Source organism: Solea senegalensis, linkage group LG1 (genome assembly GCF_019176455.1).
Source record: "Solea senegalensis isolate Sse05_10M linkage group LG1, IFAPA_SoseM_1, whole genome shotgun sequence".
Taxonomy (NCBI): domain Eukaryota; kingdom Metazoa; phylum Chordata; class Actinopteri; order Pleuronectiformes; family Soleidae; genus Solea; species Solea senegalensis.
In genome coordinates, this window is record NC_058021.1 from 13,644,862 (window position 1) to 13,661,122 (window position 16,261).

The window sequence follows — 16,261 nt, forward strand, 5'->3', positions numbered from 1 at the left end:
CAGGGGAAACTGAGATTAGGAAGCACAATTTTTTTAAAAAGTACTACCCCTATTCTAGTAATACAAAGCTAAATGCAAATCGGTGAAGTATTCCTTAAAGGCCAACAGTTGACTCCTTTAACTGTTTGCATATTACACTGGAGCACGTAATCCTGCATTAATCATTTAAACTAAATCCAAACCAACTCAATACTGGCTCCTACATTTCCCGGCCCCTAATTGGGAAGCAGTGAAGGCTACCAATTACTCAAAAAATATAACACAAAGGAGCCAGCAGTAAACATAAATGTACCCTTTTTTTTTTCTTTTGCTCACAAACATACAAGGTTACTCCCCGGTGGAGGTAAACAAGAATGCCATCAAATCACAAGGACACCTAATATGCCTTCAGAGACCGTCTTCTGCATATACCCTGGTTGTAATGAGGTACAGTTGCGAGTCAATATTGTCTCGCATTTTGAACCAGTCTGGCCATTCTCCTCTGACCTGGCATCAACAAGGCATTCCAAATCCCAGAGCATCAGCAGTTTCTGAAATAGTCAGACCAGCCTGTCTGGCACCAACACGCCACATTCAGAGTTAGTAGTTCAATCAAAGACAGACACTGACATAAACCACTAATAAACACAACTATTGAACACAACTCCATGATGTGGTGTGGAAATAATAATAATAATACTACTCATTGTTGGGGTGCTGGTGAGCATAGGAGTGCATGGCTTTGTCTCCTCGGCGGTGAAATGTGAAGTTGGCAGTGTGACCGGCAGGGTGAGACGGTGAGACAGCGAGATAGACGGTTTATAGAGCGCTTTTTTATATATGGCCGGAGCTCGTTTTTTGTTTCGTGTGGGGCTGACTGGATGGGAGGAGGGAGCAGCAGCAGCAGCAGCCTTAGTGCCAGGCAGTGCTCTCTCTTTCTCTCCCTCTCTCGCCGCTGACTGGAACTGGATAGACAAATAGAGGAGGAGGAGGAGGAGGAGGCTGAGCTGTAGCTGCCACCACCACTACTGCCCCTACTGCTGCCGCCGTTGGACGCTTTTCACTGCACTTGAGTCACAGGGATATTTCGCTCCTTTTTTCCTTCATATTTTTTCCTCTTCCTTTTTTTTTTTTTTTTACTCGGAATTCGAAGTGGGGAATTTATCCGTCTCTGGCGCACCAATGTACCCACTCCACGAGGGCAGCGGTGTGCTCGTGCTGCTGGCGCTCTTGGCCGGACTGCAGGTAAAACGGAGTTACACCGGACACTTCGCACGGCTGCTTGTTCCGCTGTAGCGATGCTTGTTTTGTTCACTTGCGAGCCGCTTGCTCGTCTACGGGGCATTTTAACACCGCGTACAGTTGGTAAAATGCAACAAACAACGCTTTGTGTGAAAGCTAACACACACACACACGCGCACAATCACAAGAAAGTAGGTCCCGCATAAGCTCCAGTCACCGGCTAACGGTTCTTCTTTTATTCAACGCCCACGAGATGCTGCGTGGTTTAAAAAAAGAACTACGCACGTTTAAATGAACCACACCAGGTCAGAGAAACAAGATTCGTATTAAGGCCTACGAACATTCACCTGCTTCTCACTTAGATTTATTATTTATGTAGATTGCTGCAGCGTGTCCCCTGTTGTATCCCCCGGCGAGTTAATTGCCTCTTTGGTTTAAGAAAAAAAATAAAACACAAAGCGGTTAAAATAATGGGAGCAACAGTGTAAAGCAGCGTCCTGTAAATACAGGTTATATGAGTACATGCACGCTGGCAGGTATGGGATAATGATTGTTGTCCAACTTTTCACTGAGGGCTTTGCTGGAAACAATTTATTTTTTCGTGACTTGCGTGGCTGCTTGTGTGAGAGCCCGTTTCCCCAAACAGCTCAGAGCTACTAACAAAAAAATAAATAAATCAATAAAACGGAATGACGCTGTTTTTGGGGGGCAACTGGAATGTGTGTTACTCAAAAGAGGAACAGGTTTTTGTTTGTAGTATTTAATTTACACCAGAATATTGTTCAGTGCACTGTAAAGGCTGGTGCCATTGTTGTAAAATACCCTCCTCCTCCTGCTCTGCCTTTCCCTTTACACGTTTTTCATTTAAATGACCATGTTTTAGAATGGCAAGGGGCCCACAATGCTCTTTTTTTTTTTCAGCTGGACTCCTCTTGTTTTACATTTGTCTGCAAGTGCATGTAAAGAAATAGGGCCCAGCCAAGAGCTGAATCAATGCTGATGTTGTGTGATGGAGCAAATTTGGATTTTGTTGGACGTCAGAGTTATGCATCAGTTATGCTCTTGTCTGTTCTTTCTTCCAAGACTGATGCTTTACAGAAACACCAGCCCCAGTCACTTACAGATTTCCTTTTCTTTCCAGCAAACCCCCTTTATTCCATACATCTTTTGTGTTGACACTCAGTTAGAGTTTTCCGTTTTAAAAATGAGCCACTAAAACGCATTACATTGATCACAGTCATAGCCCGGCAGTTTCTTTAGACGTCTGCAATTGTTTTTTTTCTTGTTTACTCAGACTATCACACGTAGGTGTTTATTCCCACAACAGTGGATCGTTAGCGATTACTTTTTATTCCCTTGTTCCTGCTCTTCAAAGTGGGGGTGTTTGTCCAGAGTACCTGGTGTGTTTGTTGATCAGAGGGGGCCAACGGTAGAAACATTGGTTATAACCCCTGCCTGTTCCTGCCTGGGCCCCTCTGGGGCGACGACAAATGGAGCTTGTTCTTGCCTAGCCATGCTTTTTGGCTAATGCTTAACCCTTTTGGCCTCATTATCCTAATTGCAGTCCCTGCTATAAAAACAACAGATGCTTTTGTACAACTGTGGGGACTCAAGAACGTGACGAAGAGGTTTTTAGAGGCAACAGTGTGCATTTTTGAACGTTGATTTATGACTCATTGTTTTTCTGCCCCAACCATTACAGATTGCAGAGGGCAGGGGCACCGCACCATGCAGGCCAGGCTTCTCTGAAGATGTGTACAAGGTTGTGGTGCCTGATATCACAGAGAAAGGACAGCCCCTTTTCAATGGTGAGTGAGGAATATTCCCTGTGCTGTTTCTGTGGTGGATTCTTGTTATGTCTGCGTTTGATTGACTGTGTGTATGTGTCGGCATGCTTGCCTGCGTGTTACATTTCAGGGGATGATCAGAACAAGCCTGACATATTTAAACAATTAGCTTCGGGTGTAGTTGTGTGGCATTGCAAGTCATGTAGTTTGCCTTGTAAACCAGCTACAATGTGGTTCAAATTTATATAGCACTCTTACCCAGTTTGCCTACATGCTGTTTTTCCCCCAGTCTTTCAAAGCACACACAGACACGGGCGCATTTGCATTTTGTTGAGATGAATGTCAAACTGCTGTCATTAAAAGCAGAAAAAAACAACATTTGTTTATTGCAGAGGTGACACTTCTCGTTGTGATGAATAAAACTCTGTTACACACGGATTTTAATATTATGCAAATCAGCAAATAACCTAGCTATGAAACTTTCCATGTCTATAACGCTACTGAATTTATGTTTTAACATTTTCACGTGTCACAATTATGCATTCGTCTTGCCCCAACTATAATGTCGCTTCAGCACAGATTGAAACCATGTAGTAAATATTTGCACCCATTACTCGAAATTAGAGTTTTTATGTGTAAAGAATCCTGCTTGACTCGTATAATAATCTGCCAACTTGCAGGATTGCACTGCAAAGTCCAGCCAAAGGCTGTAATAACAACAACTTTCAAAAGGTTTGTTATAGCAATAGACTTTCTGCCAGAAACAAGACTGTAGTGATTTTTTTTGGTGACATTCCGTTTAACCTGGTGCAAACTAGAAAGTGAAAAATAATGATCTTTTGCAGTAGTCCTTGACATCGCAACAGACATGGCCAACACTGGAGTTTACTATTGGCAAAATAAAGATGCAGCTACCTTGGAATGGCATGCTGGCCCACAGAGGCTAATAAAAACTGGAATATATCACCATTGTGCTATTAAAGAGGTTTGAGCCTTGAGGTCATTTGGACCAGAAGACATTCTCACTTGTGTTGGATTTCACGTTGTGTGCCTAAAACTTGCACACCGGTGTTGGTGTGAGTCAGCGAGGTAGTGCGGGAAGTAGTGATGACGAGATAGGAAAGGAGAGAGGGAAGAGAGTGCTCAAGTGGGCGGGCACAGCTTTCACTGGGCTTTACCCTGTGTACAAGTTTCTGTTTGATCCTGCAGGTGATGGATTTCCCTCTGTTGGCTTGTGGATGAGCTGTGATCGGGGGTAATCAGGTTCCCTTTTGTTTGTTTGCCCCCTCCCTGCACTATCCCCTGTCTTCTTGTCTCTGCCTTCCCCTCCCCCAGTGATCTGTTGCTCTGTGGAGATTTCCTTGACAGAGAGGGGCACTCCTGTGTCATTGTAATGCAGCCGGGCTCAGCAGCGTGGGACGATGTTAATGAAACTGCATTCTCTAATGAAAAGCTCCTGTGGCATGTTTTGAAAGACAAAGCCCCCACATTGTGGAGGGTAAGGCCGAGGTTTTTCAACTTTGCTCTCACCGTGCCAGTTAAGAATATTGGTTCTGACTCGGAGCAGAAGGCTTTGTCAGACTCATGCTTCTATAACAGCATGAAGTGGGGCTAATACTTTGCGCTTCCTGGCAATTCATTAACACTGTTAATTGTTCCTTAAATGTTGCCTTTAAATTGAATGAAAAGCTATTGTTTTTTTAATTAACATACCTGAAAGTCTGAGTACAGCGGTGCGGAAAATTTAGGCTTCGCTGTTAGCGATTTGCATACATTTAACAAACAAGTTACTGGTGAGCATTGAGCAGTTGTCTGTAGATCTGCCTGGTATTTGTGTAAGGTGTCCGCAACGTGACTCCCTCGCTTATATGGTATCGCCTTTGACTCCCACATGGACATGAGATGCAATGGTGGTGAGTCGTTACACATCTTTGTCCCATCTAATTGCAGTCTTTTCCTCGCTATTGATTACAAGAATACACATCCTGAGGCTTGTAAAGCCTGGAAATGGTGATAGTGCTCATGTAAACAGCTGGCATTGTATGTGCTTATTTTAAATACATCTGGGGGGCCATGTTAATTGTTAACAGTGAACATTGTCATTTGTTTTTAAGATTAAATCACTTTCCTGGGGCGTAAACTGGACTTTTAACTGTCGGCTGACCAAGTGATGCCTCATTGATTTGTGATCGATTTTTTTAAAATGCATTTCTTCAAAAAAAGCAGCTCGGAGAAAAGCGAGGAAGGACAATGATTGTTCTATAAGAACTCCTCTCCAATGATTCATTAAAATGAGGTTACGCTCATTGTCTGCAGTTGCAAAACCACATTTAGTAAAGGAGTTAAGACACTTCAAACTCTCAGGGCCATATGACCTTGCTTTTAAGGTTGCAGTATTTGTTTTGGGTTGATACTGAGTGAAGAGAAACAACCAAACATCAGTATTTATTATCAGACCTTTGCACAGATGAAAGGACTCTTTAAGCATTGGTCCCGTTTCCCCCCCTTATCTTGTTTGGCTGCTCGATAAAGTCACTTGTTTTACTAAATTGCATTTAATTTCAGGTAGGCTGCAGCTGCGGGTGGTTTGCCCCTGGGTGTCTAATGGAATTCCGGTGGCTTTAGAGAGCTGACACACATTGTGCGTTTTTTTTCTTTCTTTCTTTCTTCCTTTCCAGATGAGGCCTTTAAAGCAATGTCGCAAAGTGAGTCAGTTGTAGCATTATTCAGCAGAGGTTTCCCCTCACTAAAACTGGGTTAATGAAAAGCCCAAAAGCCTAATTGAGCTTAATACCACCTCTTATGCTGTTGTTCTTCCCTCCCTCCCCCAACTATCTTCATTTTTCCTTTCGTCCACCCCGCAGCCTTCTTTTCCTGACAATTTTGTGAACTGCGCTGATGAAAGAGATGAGTGTTAATACTAACCTTAGCCTTGGTTCAAGGGCTTTGAATGTCTGTGCGGCAAGAGGGTACAGGGATCTTTATACAGTACATTACAAAAAAATTCTAATTATTGTGTTCATTTGACTAAAGCAAGGCGTTTAAAATACACATAGACAGTTACACGTTAGTCCGACTGACCAAGTTTCACAATGTCAGACTAACACACCCAGATAACGCTGTTTGGAATTTGGAATTGTACTCGACGTGCTGCCAACTACCTGCCAGCTCAAGTAGTTTGTGTGTGTGATGTCATAGGTCAACCAAAACACGCCTAATATTAACAAGCTGAGGTGGCATATTGCCACCTAGTGTAGCAGGGGCAGAAAGGCTTTCTTGTATACTGGGTCAAAGACAGTAGTGGTGTCGTCAAGCTAATAACGTAGCCCTATTTCACTGTGCATGGTACTGAGTGATGTGTTGGTACAGTTTAATAACATGGTGGAACACCAACTTGAAGGCTCACTAAAGGCTAAAGCTGTGAATTTTCTGTTAATCTATCATTAGGAATAATTGCTTCACTTTGCTGTGTTTGTTTAAGGCCAACCTTTTAAAACAAACCACATTTCTCCCTTTAACAAGAAAAACATATTCTTGAAACCCCAAACCTTTTTTTTTTTGCTGACTGAACCCATTTTATGTTGTTCTGGTTCTCTGCGCTCTGTTAGGATTCTGATGGCCCAGGGTACAGCTGGGGCCACTCATATGTGTTTAAGGGGCCCCAGTGTTTGGTGAGACATGACCCTGCTCGACCCTCTCCTGTAAACTGGGCCAAGTGCTTAGAAGCATACTCAATCCCCTTTCCTGCTCACAGATTGGGAATGGGACCAGTGGGGGTTTCCTGCAGAGGTGTAGATGAATGGAACACCAGCCTAAGAGGTCCTGACCCATCACCAGGGAGGCCACAAATACACGGCACCCATACCTCATGTTGTTTTGACCTATAGGGTCAATCATTTATCACACGAAGAAACAGACAATGCCAAATTTAGCAGATCCTGGTCTTTAGGTAGTCTGCAGACAGTGTGCCTTTATATTATTCCTCCAGCAACTAATGAATAGTAAGTATCCTTTGGGGCCCTTGTGGTATGGACCAAGGGCCGTAAGAGATTATCTGTGGAACGGAATTTCAGTTTGATATAGCTCTGTTGTTTACTGAAATATTCAGTGACGACTCAGGGAAATAGCTTGAAAAGGAGTATTTGCCGAAGCCCACAGTGTCAAAAAAAAAAAAAGAGAGTGTCTGCTGTGGAGATCTTTGTGTTTGAGGTATATGAGGTCTGCACTGATGTGCCAGTGCTGAATTATTCAATAGTCAAACATGACTTTCTTAATATTCAAATCCCTGCTCAAGATGAGATCCATGAGCACACAGGAACCATCATGCAGTAGACGGAAAAAAAATATGAAGAGCAACATGACACGCTGTGCGAGTTTTCCTTTTTATTAGTATAAGGGCTGGCACATTTTACACAATCTCTTTTTCATTGTGGGACATCAAGAGCCAAGCCCGTGACCACCCTCTGATTGTGGTGGGATTCATACTTAAGCTCCCCTTCTTTATTTTAAGACAAGGCTGTGTCTTTATTTTAAGTATGTTCATAAGAGCAGTCCCACCCCCACCGGTTCCCCCCCGAGCTGGATCAATGAATCCAGGGTCTTTGTTTGCAGTGATCAATATGTTGTAATGAAGGCTGCGCTCCAATTCTCTGCTAAAGCATCAGTGGCGGGCTGGGGTTGGATTTGTTTTATTCTTTATTGTTTCAGCCTGCATAAATTTGTTTTCATCTCCCATCACGGACTGATTTTTTTTTTGTCTTCTTGGGAGCGCCGTGGCCTAGATAACCACCACATATTGTGACAACAGATTGGATCTTGGCGGTTTATGATTTTGGGAGGTAATTTTTTATTTTTTTTTTTTAATGCAGTTTGCTTCCTTGATATATTGTCAGCAGAGTTAGTTAAGTACTTCTACTGCTAGTGTCAGGAGCCATTTGTTAGCACATCATGGCGCCGTTGCACTCCTAAGGCTACATCGCTACAATGAAATAATAATAATGTAAGCCAAATAAGCAAATTTGTGAGCTTGCTCCCTGAACCTGCTGGGTAACATGATGGGATAGAGCATATTTAATTGATGACTGACCTTTTTTAGGCTTGAAGTTCTTAACAAAGCCAAAGGAGGAAGAAAAGTGCTTACGCCTGTATGCCTGAATGTAGATAAAGGATTTTGCAGAGGGCTGACATTACCCCTGTGGCTTCTCATCACCTCTTCTCATATCTTGCTTATCAGGTACAGGCCCTGCCCTCTGCTATTGGCACCTAACTGTTGGCTTCTAACACTGAGCAGTAGTTGAGGTGTGTGAAGGGTGTTTGTCCTTGTTATATACTATAATAATAAGAATATTCTACCCGGGCAACTAGTGATGTTGGTGGACAAATATGTAGATGTCCTTCGAGGCTGTTAGGCCACAGTGTTTGTCAACACCAGCTGTCAGATCCATGCTATGTAATCTGCAGTTAAATGATTATTTGTCTCTTAAAAGGTTGCATATGACTGTATTTATTACAACAAAATATCATTGTCTATTATTATCCAAATGAATATTTGAAATGAGGACTTTTCAGTGCATTGAGCCTTCACACAGTTATGTGAAGGTTGGGGGGTGGGTTTGTGTTAATAGGTTATTCAGTTGTAGATCGCACCTGGGCCCCTCTATTGTCAATGTCATATCGCCATGGTTTTAAATTTGATGTGTGCTTCCACCTGTATCACTGACCAAACAGCGGAGATCTGTTTATCCCTTTAAAACAAACCCTGCCCGTCTGCAGTTGGCCGTTACATGGAGCGGCGCTGGAATCAGTCGTAGTGACTGTGTTGTGCCGTGCATGGCACACTTCCTCTGATGTGTTTTATTTAACGTGAAGAACACCCAGAACGTGAGTCAGATGACCCCACTATATAATGAGGCCGCGTGTATAAATAGCTGTATTGACCTGACTTTCTGCATATATGCCTCCCATAAAACTAGGCTAGTGTTGTTTTTCTCAAGTGAAATGCTAGAACCCGTCTGGAAAAGAAAATGCCAGCTTGCACTTCGAAAACAATGCATCAGTAGTATGGAATGAATTGTTTACTTTTACAGGCACTGATTTGTGGTTTTTCATGTTGTTGTTTTTTACTTGGGGTTGGTATAGAGCAAACACGTCCATATTTCTTTAACAGATCCCGTCTCTACAAAGAAAGGCACTGTTTGCATTGATGCACCAGCTGTTTTCTTGCAGAACACACTTATTTGATTTAGCCCAGTGTGACTCTTTGCCATGCTTATGTTTCTCATTATGCCAAGCTCGATGAGAATAGAAAGAGCCTTGTCCTCACATTTTCCATCGGCAGGTATGTGAAGTAAAACCACTCCCATTTGCATCCACTCTCCCGAAGCTTTTGTTCGTGAGGCAATAACGTTCAACTCCGGCTTTGTTGCTTTTAGACAAGAGGCCATTCACCGACCACCATGATGCAAATGCAGCAGCATTACCTGTCTCACGTCGCTGTGAACGACAGGGCCCCTGGCAGACACTGTGTCTTTGTGTGCAGGGTCAAATAGGGAAGCTAATACCCGAATGAATATATTAATGAGAGTTTGAGCAAATGTAGAAAACAGACACAGAACAAGCCCCCGTGTTAGGCACTTAACTGTATGCCAGTGACACAAATGGCTCACACTTTCAAACCTCACGCTGTGTTCAGGAGGCTACGTGAATTGGCACACCATCATTCCCTCTGACAACAAAAGAGCAATTTGAAGCAGGGACATGTTAATTGACCCAGATACTGTAACCGCGTTCATAAAGGCCAATATCCTGCCTGGGAGGAGACGTCTACCTCCTGCGGGCAACACCAACTATTGTGTTCGACAGAGGCTTCAATTTCAACACAGCAGCTCTTCTCTAGCCACTAGCCTCTGATGAGTTGCCTGGTCGTATCTCATGACATTCCCCATGCATCCTCCTTTCTCCTCAGCCCTCCGTCACCTCCACCACTCCTCTCCACTGTCGTCCCTTCCCCCCTCCGCCACACGTTAGCTTTAAGATAGAGCGGCTCCCTCTGCTCTCCATGATGATTGATGTGCCTTAATTGAGTAATGCAAGAGCAGGACTGAAGCATTTAGTCCTTTTACTCCGCAGCCGAGGTTGTTCCTTACAGTCATCTTGATGGCCACATGGTCTCTGTGTGACGCTCAGTTGTGGGGGCTGTGAGTAATAAGTTTGATAGATGGCTGTCTGAGGTTTTGTGTGAAGCATGTGGTTTTTTTCTTTTCTCCATAGTTCCTCAAGAGTAGTATTTAGTATTTTTGATTTTTTTTTTACACTAACTTGGGTTCTGTGTGAAGAAAGAACTCACTGCTGATTGATGGTATAATTCCAGGGAGCTCTGGAATGACAGTTATTATTATTTTCTGCATGTATTACAAAATGAAGAACGGCATTACTTTTATTTATAGCCATAGATGGGTGATTGGTAAAATTACCTCCATACCCCCAGAGTGTTGCCTCATCAGATAACCATGTGGCCCACAGCATTACTTGTCTCTAGTGATCTACTGTCACCAGGCCTTGCTGACACCAGTGTCTGCAGTCGCCACATGGATATTATAATTGACCTACAGCAAGTCTCCAGTCTCCATTTGAACGCAGACTGTAGGGAAGTGAGCAACGTATCGCTCTGCAGACTGTGTTGTCTGAGTTTATTTTATCTCTTCCTCTGTCGATATTTACTGAGGCATTAAAGAGCGTGCAGCATGTTGCCACTTTATTTCCTGTAGCACTGCATGCTCAGCAGGACAAGAGCTGGAAGGAGGTAGATTCGTACGGAGGACTATAACTACTGCAGCAAACTGACTAATTCCTTCAAGCCTTTTGACTGTGATATGAATGCAATTAAAATATGTGTTAGGGGGAAACATGTGCACCCGTGAGCTGGCTAAGACGAAGACAAACGGCATGTACGTTATGGCATATGGCACAACAGTTTGAATGTCTCTTTTCTGTTGTTGCAGAGTACTTTCTGCCTCAAGTTGTGATGAACCAAAGGTTACGTCATCATTTGGCCGAACCAAAATATATCTTAACTCACAACAATATTTATAATCTTATGCAAAATCAGCTTTTACAGCTAACATCCCCTGTCCCCCCCAAAATTATTGCATTCATCAAGTAAATGTTAGAGCAGCATCCCAATAGGTTCTTTCCATCTGTCAAATGTAAAATAGTCATTCTCAGCCTTTTTTTTAATGTCAGATTTCCAAGTAATATAAAACCTGGTCCCTTTACCCCACAAGGTGTTGTTGCCATTTCATCCCGGGCAAGAAGAATCCGCTTACGTGTGCTTGTGAGCAGGTGTCCATTACCCAAATTCCTTATTGACTATGACTTTGCTAGTTTTGGATTAGTTGAAGACTACTGGCACGATGCCAGACCCTAATTTCCCCATAAACTCGGAAATGGTGACTGTAAGGAAGAGGAAACTAAATGTTCCAAGCTAAGTCTGACGCTTGCTTTTATTAAAAAAATAGGGTCACATGATGATTAATGACATCCAAAAGCACATGGTTAAAATGCAAAAGGTGGAACTGCAGCACTGATGCATTGTGGTATGCTGTGAGTAAGTGAGATTTAACCAAAATACATAAAGCCAAGATAATGTTTTTTATCAATTAAATTGTTGTTAACCATGTTATCTCAAATACTTTTGGCAAGTGCCTTTTTTTGCGTTGCTTAACTTTAAAGGATATTCATGAATTGATCAACAATTTTTCCTATTTTGCCCCTGCTGCCTTTCTTTTTGGACTGTCCCTTTTCTTAACTTTCTCTTAAGATCGAAAGGATTGTCATAACTAAATTGTTTGCTTAACAATCGTGACGTAGGTGTCTAAACGCAGCGTCTCACCTACCCCTCACCTGATTCCATCTGACTGCAATACACCCGGTCTTGTACAGGTCCCATGTCAACCCTTCACTCTCACACTAAGTGTTTCAAGCACCATGACCTTTGTAGAAGATAAGCTTCCTTCGGCTGACTTAAAGAGTTTGGAATAACGGCCTCAGCCATTAATTTATGGCGTTGCTAACTATATGAGGGCCATGAGCCAAGGTTATTGACCTTTCATGCCTGTCACTAGTGATAGAGGGAGCCAGACCCAGGAGGAAAATGAATTGGGCTTATTAAGGAGCTGGGCTTGGAGGCAAACAAAGCTACTTTAATCTTGAGTTTTTCCTCTTATTTAAATAACTTTTTTATTTGAAGTTCAAACTGTTTTCTTCTGGTTAGGTGTCACACGAGTGTACACACACACACACACACACACACACACACACATACACACATAGAGCAAAGACTTACCCTGAATCACATTGTTACCGTGAATGTGTCAGGGAGAAATCAAGGCGCAGTGTATTAACTGCCTGAATGGATTAACAACTTTGAGCACAAAAAAGCATTACAGCCAGCACATCGAGAACTGAGGTCATCAGATGAAGGATTTTACATTCAGAATCACCACGTGATCCCATTTCATTTGGTAATGCAATTTGAACTTCTAGACACAAGGGCTGGGCAATAATTCAATCATACTATAAATCATATCAATATATATATATATATATATATATATATATATATATATATATATATATATATATATATATATATACATCATAATGTTCTTCAAGTATCAGTACAAGTGAGGCTCTATATATTTATATATATATCGTCACATTTTGTTTTGACATTAGGGCTGCAACGATTATTCGATTACTAAATGAATCATTAATCACCTATTTTGAGTCTTTTTCTCAATAATTAAAACAAGCTTTCTGTTTTTTCATAATTCTTAATTGTGAATATTTTCTGATTTTCTGGTTTCTTCGCTACACATACCAAAGATATCATTTAAACGGAATCATTTTTAGTTTGTAGACAAAACAAGACGTTCGAGAACGTTGTGTTGTGCCAGGTTTGGCACAACACCGATCAGCATTTTCGGACATTTTATCAACCAAACGAGTACTTGATTAATCGAGAAAATAATGGACCGATTAATTAATTTGTTGCAGCCCTAGTTAACATATGTATGATAGAAAACTCAGTCTTCAATTACCTGACTTTTATCATAATAGTTATTGATATTGACTTAGTTGAAAGTATTTTATCCTCTAGATAGATACTGCAGTTTTATTTCAGCCACAAATCTCTGTTGTCTCTGCGTGTCTTCGCGTATGATTTACTTGTACATTTACTTGAAAGGCTGAAAGGCAGACAATGATTTGGAATAAAGTGAAGCATGTAAAGAATGCTGGGTGGACTACAGAGAAACAGAGCCACGGATAGAGAAGATTGAAGAAATGTTATTTTAGCCCCGTCCTCCCTCAGAGATCCCAGCCTGTAAAACCTGGTGGGAGGCAAGGGAGGCATGCATTTTCTATTGGATCAACATGCTATGATGTTATTTTTCCAGCGCTACTACTTGTGTTCATAATCATGTGCAGTCCCTTATGGGGGTTCATCTAAAGCCATTTTTATTGACTCTGGAGAAGCTTATCTCTGTTGTTTGTACATAGGACCACAATTACATGCCAGTGGAAATAAAGCAATAAATAAAAAACAGAGAACTCGTACCATAGATGTGTTTCTGTGGTTGGAGGACATCCAGATTAAAGGACATATTAACACTGTTATGTTCATACCTGTAGCTAAAACAGTACACATGGCTTAGTCCTAACCTCATTTACATTAAGCAAGGATACAGACAGAATCGCTGATGCTGCTTCGGCCATCCTCTGTAGTATTAATTTAGAGGAGCCCGTTGAATTTTTTAAGTGCTGCTTTTGTTTATTTGCAATGCTATAGCCAGAGGACACGAGAAGAGGAAAAAAAAAAAAGAAAAGACCATTGCATGTGAATTTCATGCATCGGAGTGTGCCGCTTGCAAATGTAACGCACACTCGTGTGTGGCGGTGGGATTTATTTGCTCGCTCAGGTGTTACTACTTATCGAAATTTATAAAGATTTATAAAATGAAATAAACAACAACACTATCTTTGCCTGTAGGTAATAGTTTCATGTAAGAGTGCTATTTCGGACCTCCATATTGCAAAAGCTTACCTTGAGCTGGGTCTGTGGGCAAGTGGGTGTCAGCTGAAGGAGGAGACGTGCACTCAGCATATAAGCACACTGCAGCTAAATGTGGTTGTTGCTCCAAATCTCAAGTTCAACCACAGTTCAGCTTTTAAAAAAGGACGACCGAATACTGGAAGAGTAAAGTGAAGATGAACATTTTCTGTGCTTTTGGGCAGCTAGTTTTTTTGGCAATGTTAAAGTTAAAGCCTGCTCGGGTTCTCACTGCCTTTCTCTTTAAGGTGCTAGTTCTCCGTTTCTCATGTAAGATGCCAGTTACTCATAGCAAGACGAGCTGTGACCCAGACGCCACCTTTTTCCATCAGAGTTGCTCCCGTCGAGTGTTATTTTGTTCTCTTGCACCGGGCACTTTGAAGTTACCAGATTTGTCAGAGAAAAAAAGAATATGAAATCTCTGTAAGTTCGTGCCATTGTGAGGGATAAAAATAACCCATGAGGTTGTTTGGTTGTCTACATAAATGTTGCTGTGATTGCTTGTATTGTAGGCATGGCGCTGATTTATGAAAACATTTAGCTGTTACGTTGACAGTTAACATCTTGGGTGCCCCCTTAGTCCATCAGACATCAGTTCACTGAGAAATCCTTTTAATGGTTCTTGGACATTTTAGGGATGGTAATGTTGAGGAGACATCTTAAAAGATGCTGCTGTGAATTAAAATCCTCTGGGTAGTGATCAAAGAAGTCTTTCAACTGTGAACAGTCCTACAAAGAATGCCGTGGTTGTCGTTCCAGTAACATAAACCATTAGGCTGACATGACATTATTACTTCAGTATTTAGTGTTTGTTTTAAGCAGCCGCACACACGCACACACGCACACCTTGTCTTTTTAACAGGATTGTGTTGGATAAAAAGGGGAAAAACAACTGTGGTGAACCAGCGTGAATGTTTCCCCCCTCTGTCCTACCAAGAATGTGTTGTCTAGGAGAGCCGCATTCAAAAGACACAAATGAGGCTTTGTTCTGGATTTACTAGGCTCATTCTGTGCACAGTGACCTACAGTGGGCAACACTGGCACTCATTGTTCTTTGAAATCTGTTGATATATCGAGTAGTTGATTGCGAGAGAATATTTATTCATGAGCTTTAATGCCGTATAAAATGATATTTGTTTTCCCTTGTTGACAGCCAAGAAAGTCACTCAGTGTTGTCTTCTAAATTGTTTTGTTCTAAGTTGTTGCATTTAGATTTTTACCAAAATGAACCACTATTGAACCCCTATTTCATACTATACTATACTCTATTCAGCACATTCTCAGAGAGAACAACTAGGGGTTGGGTTGGTACCAAACTAGCAACCAAACCCCCCACCGGCTTGAAATTCTGCCAAGTTTTTATCACTGTTTATCACATTCTTCTATGTCCTCACTTCTACTGTTACTTTCGGGTATTAGCAGGGGGCGGCACCAAGGCCAGCTTGAGTCCAACTCTGGCCTGACTTTAGGTAAACATGGAGTAGCAGCTTTACTAGCAATTGCATCATTCTGGTATGTTAGCACAGTTTTGAGGAATTCAGTTTAGTTTCTTTCAGACCAACATGTTTACATGTATTTAAAAAGTCCCTTTTTAGTCATATGTTGACATGACAGTAGAAGAAAAACAGATGATTGTGTGTGTGTGCACGCAGCAGTAGGTGTTGGACCCTGCTGAAACAGCATTCTCTGAAACTTGGCCACAGTCTGTACTGTACAGTATCTGGCATCTCCTCAGTCTATGCTGTGATCCAAGGCTTTCATTTATTGGTTTGTCTGCTATGTGCTTGGAAAATGCAATTGCGCCGCCATTGATTTGTGACCGTTTGAAATAAGGCGGTCCAGACAGTGGGGCACATGCATAAGTGGGAGTTTTTCTTTCTCTTTTTTAACTCCACTCGTATCCTCTCTCCATTTCCATTCCTATCACTCTTCCTCTCTCCCTCCACTTCACAGGAATCCATTCTCTGTGTGCCACACAGGCGAGACAATGTTTCCTTTGCCGCTTATCATGCCTTTTATACAGACCACCGAGGGTTCTGAGCACGTGCACACGGGCAGCCGTGCACCACTGTTGAACTCCGGTCTGTGCCGGATAAGTGTGGATTGGCATGTTCTCTACCTGTCTCAGTAGTTTAATCTGGTC

At 42.0% G+C, this 16,261-nt stretch overlaps 1 protein-coding gene across 1 annotated transcript in view; it reads left to right on the forward strand.

Moving 5' to 3' along the window:
- The first annotated feature begins 943 nt into the window (after positions 1-943).
- The window catches only part of cdh2 (cadherin 2, type 1, N-cadherin (neuronal)), a 59,098-nt gene continuing 43,780 nt past the window's right edge, over positions 944-16,261 (forward strand). Inside the window, exons 1-2 of the mRNA XM_044038628.1 lie at positions 944-1,224; positions 2,924-3,029. Of these exons, the coding sequence (XP_043894563.1) occupies positions 1,162-1,224; positions 2,924-3,029 (169 nt within the window). The 5' untranslated portion in view covers positions 944-1,161. The remainder of the gene's footprint in view (positions 1,225-2,923; positions 3,030-16,261) is intronic.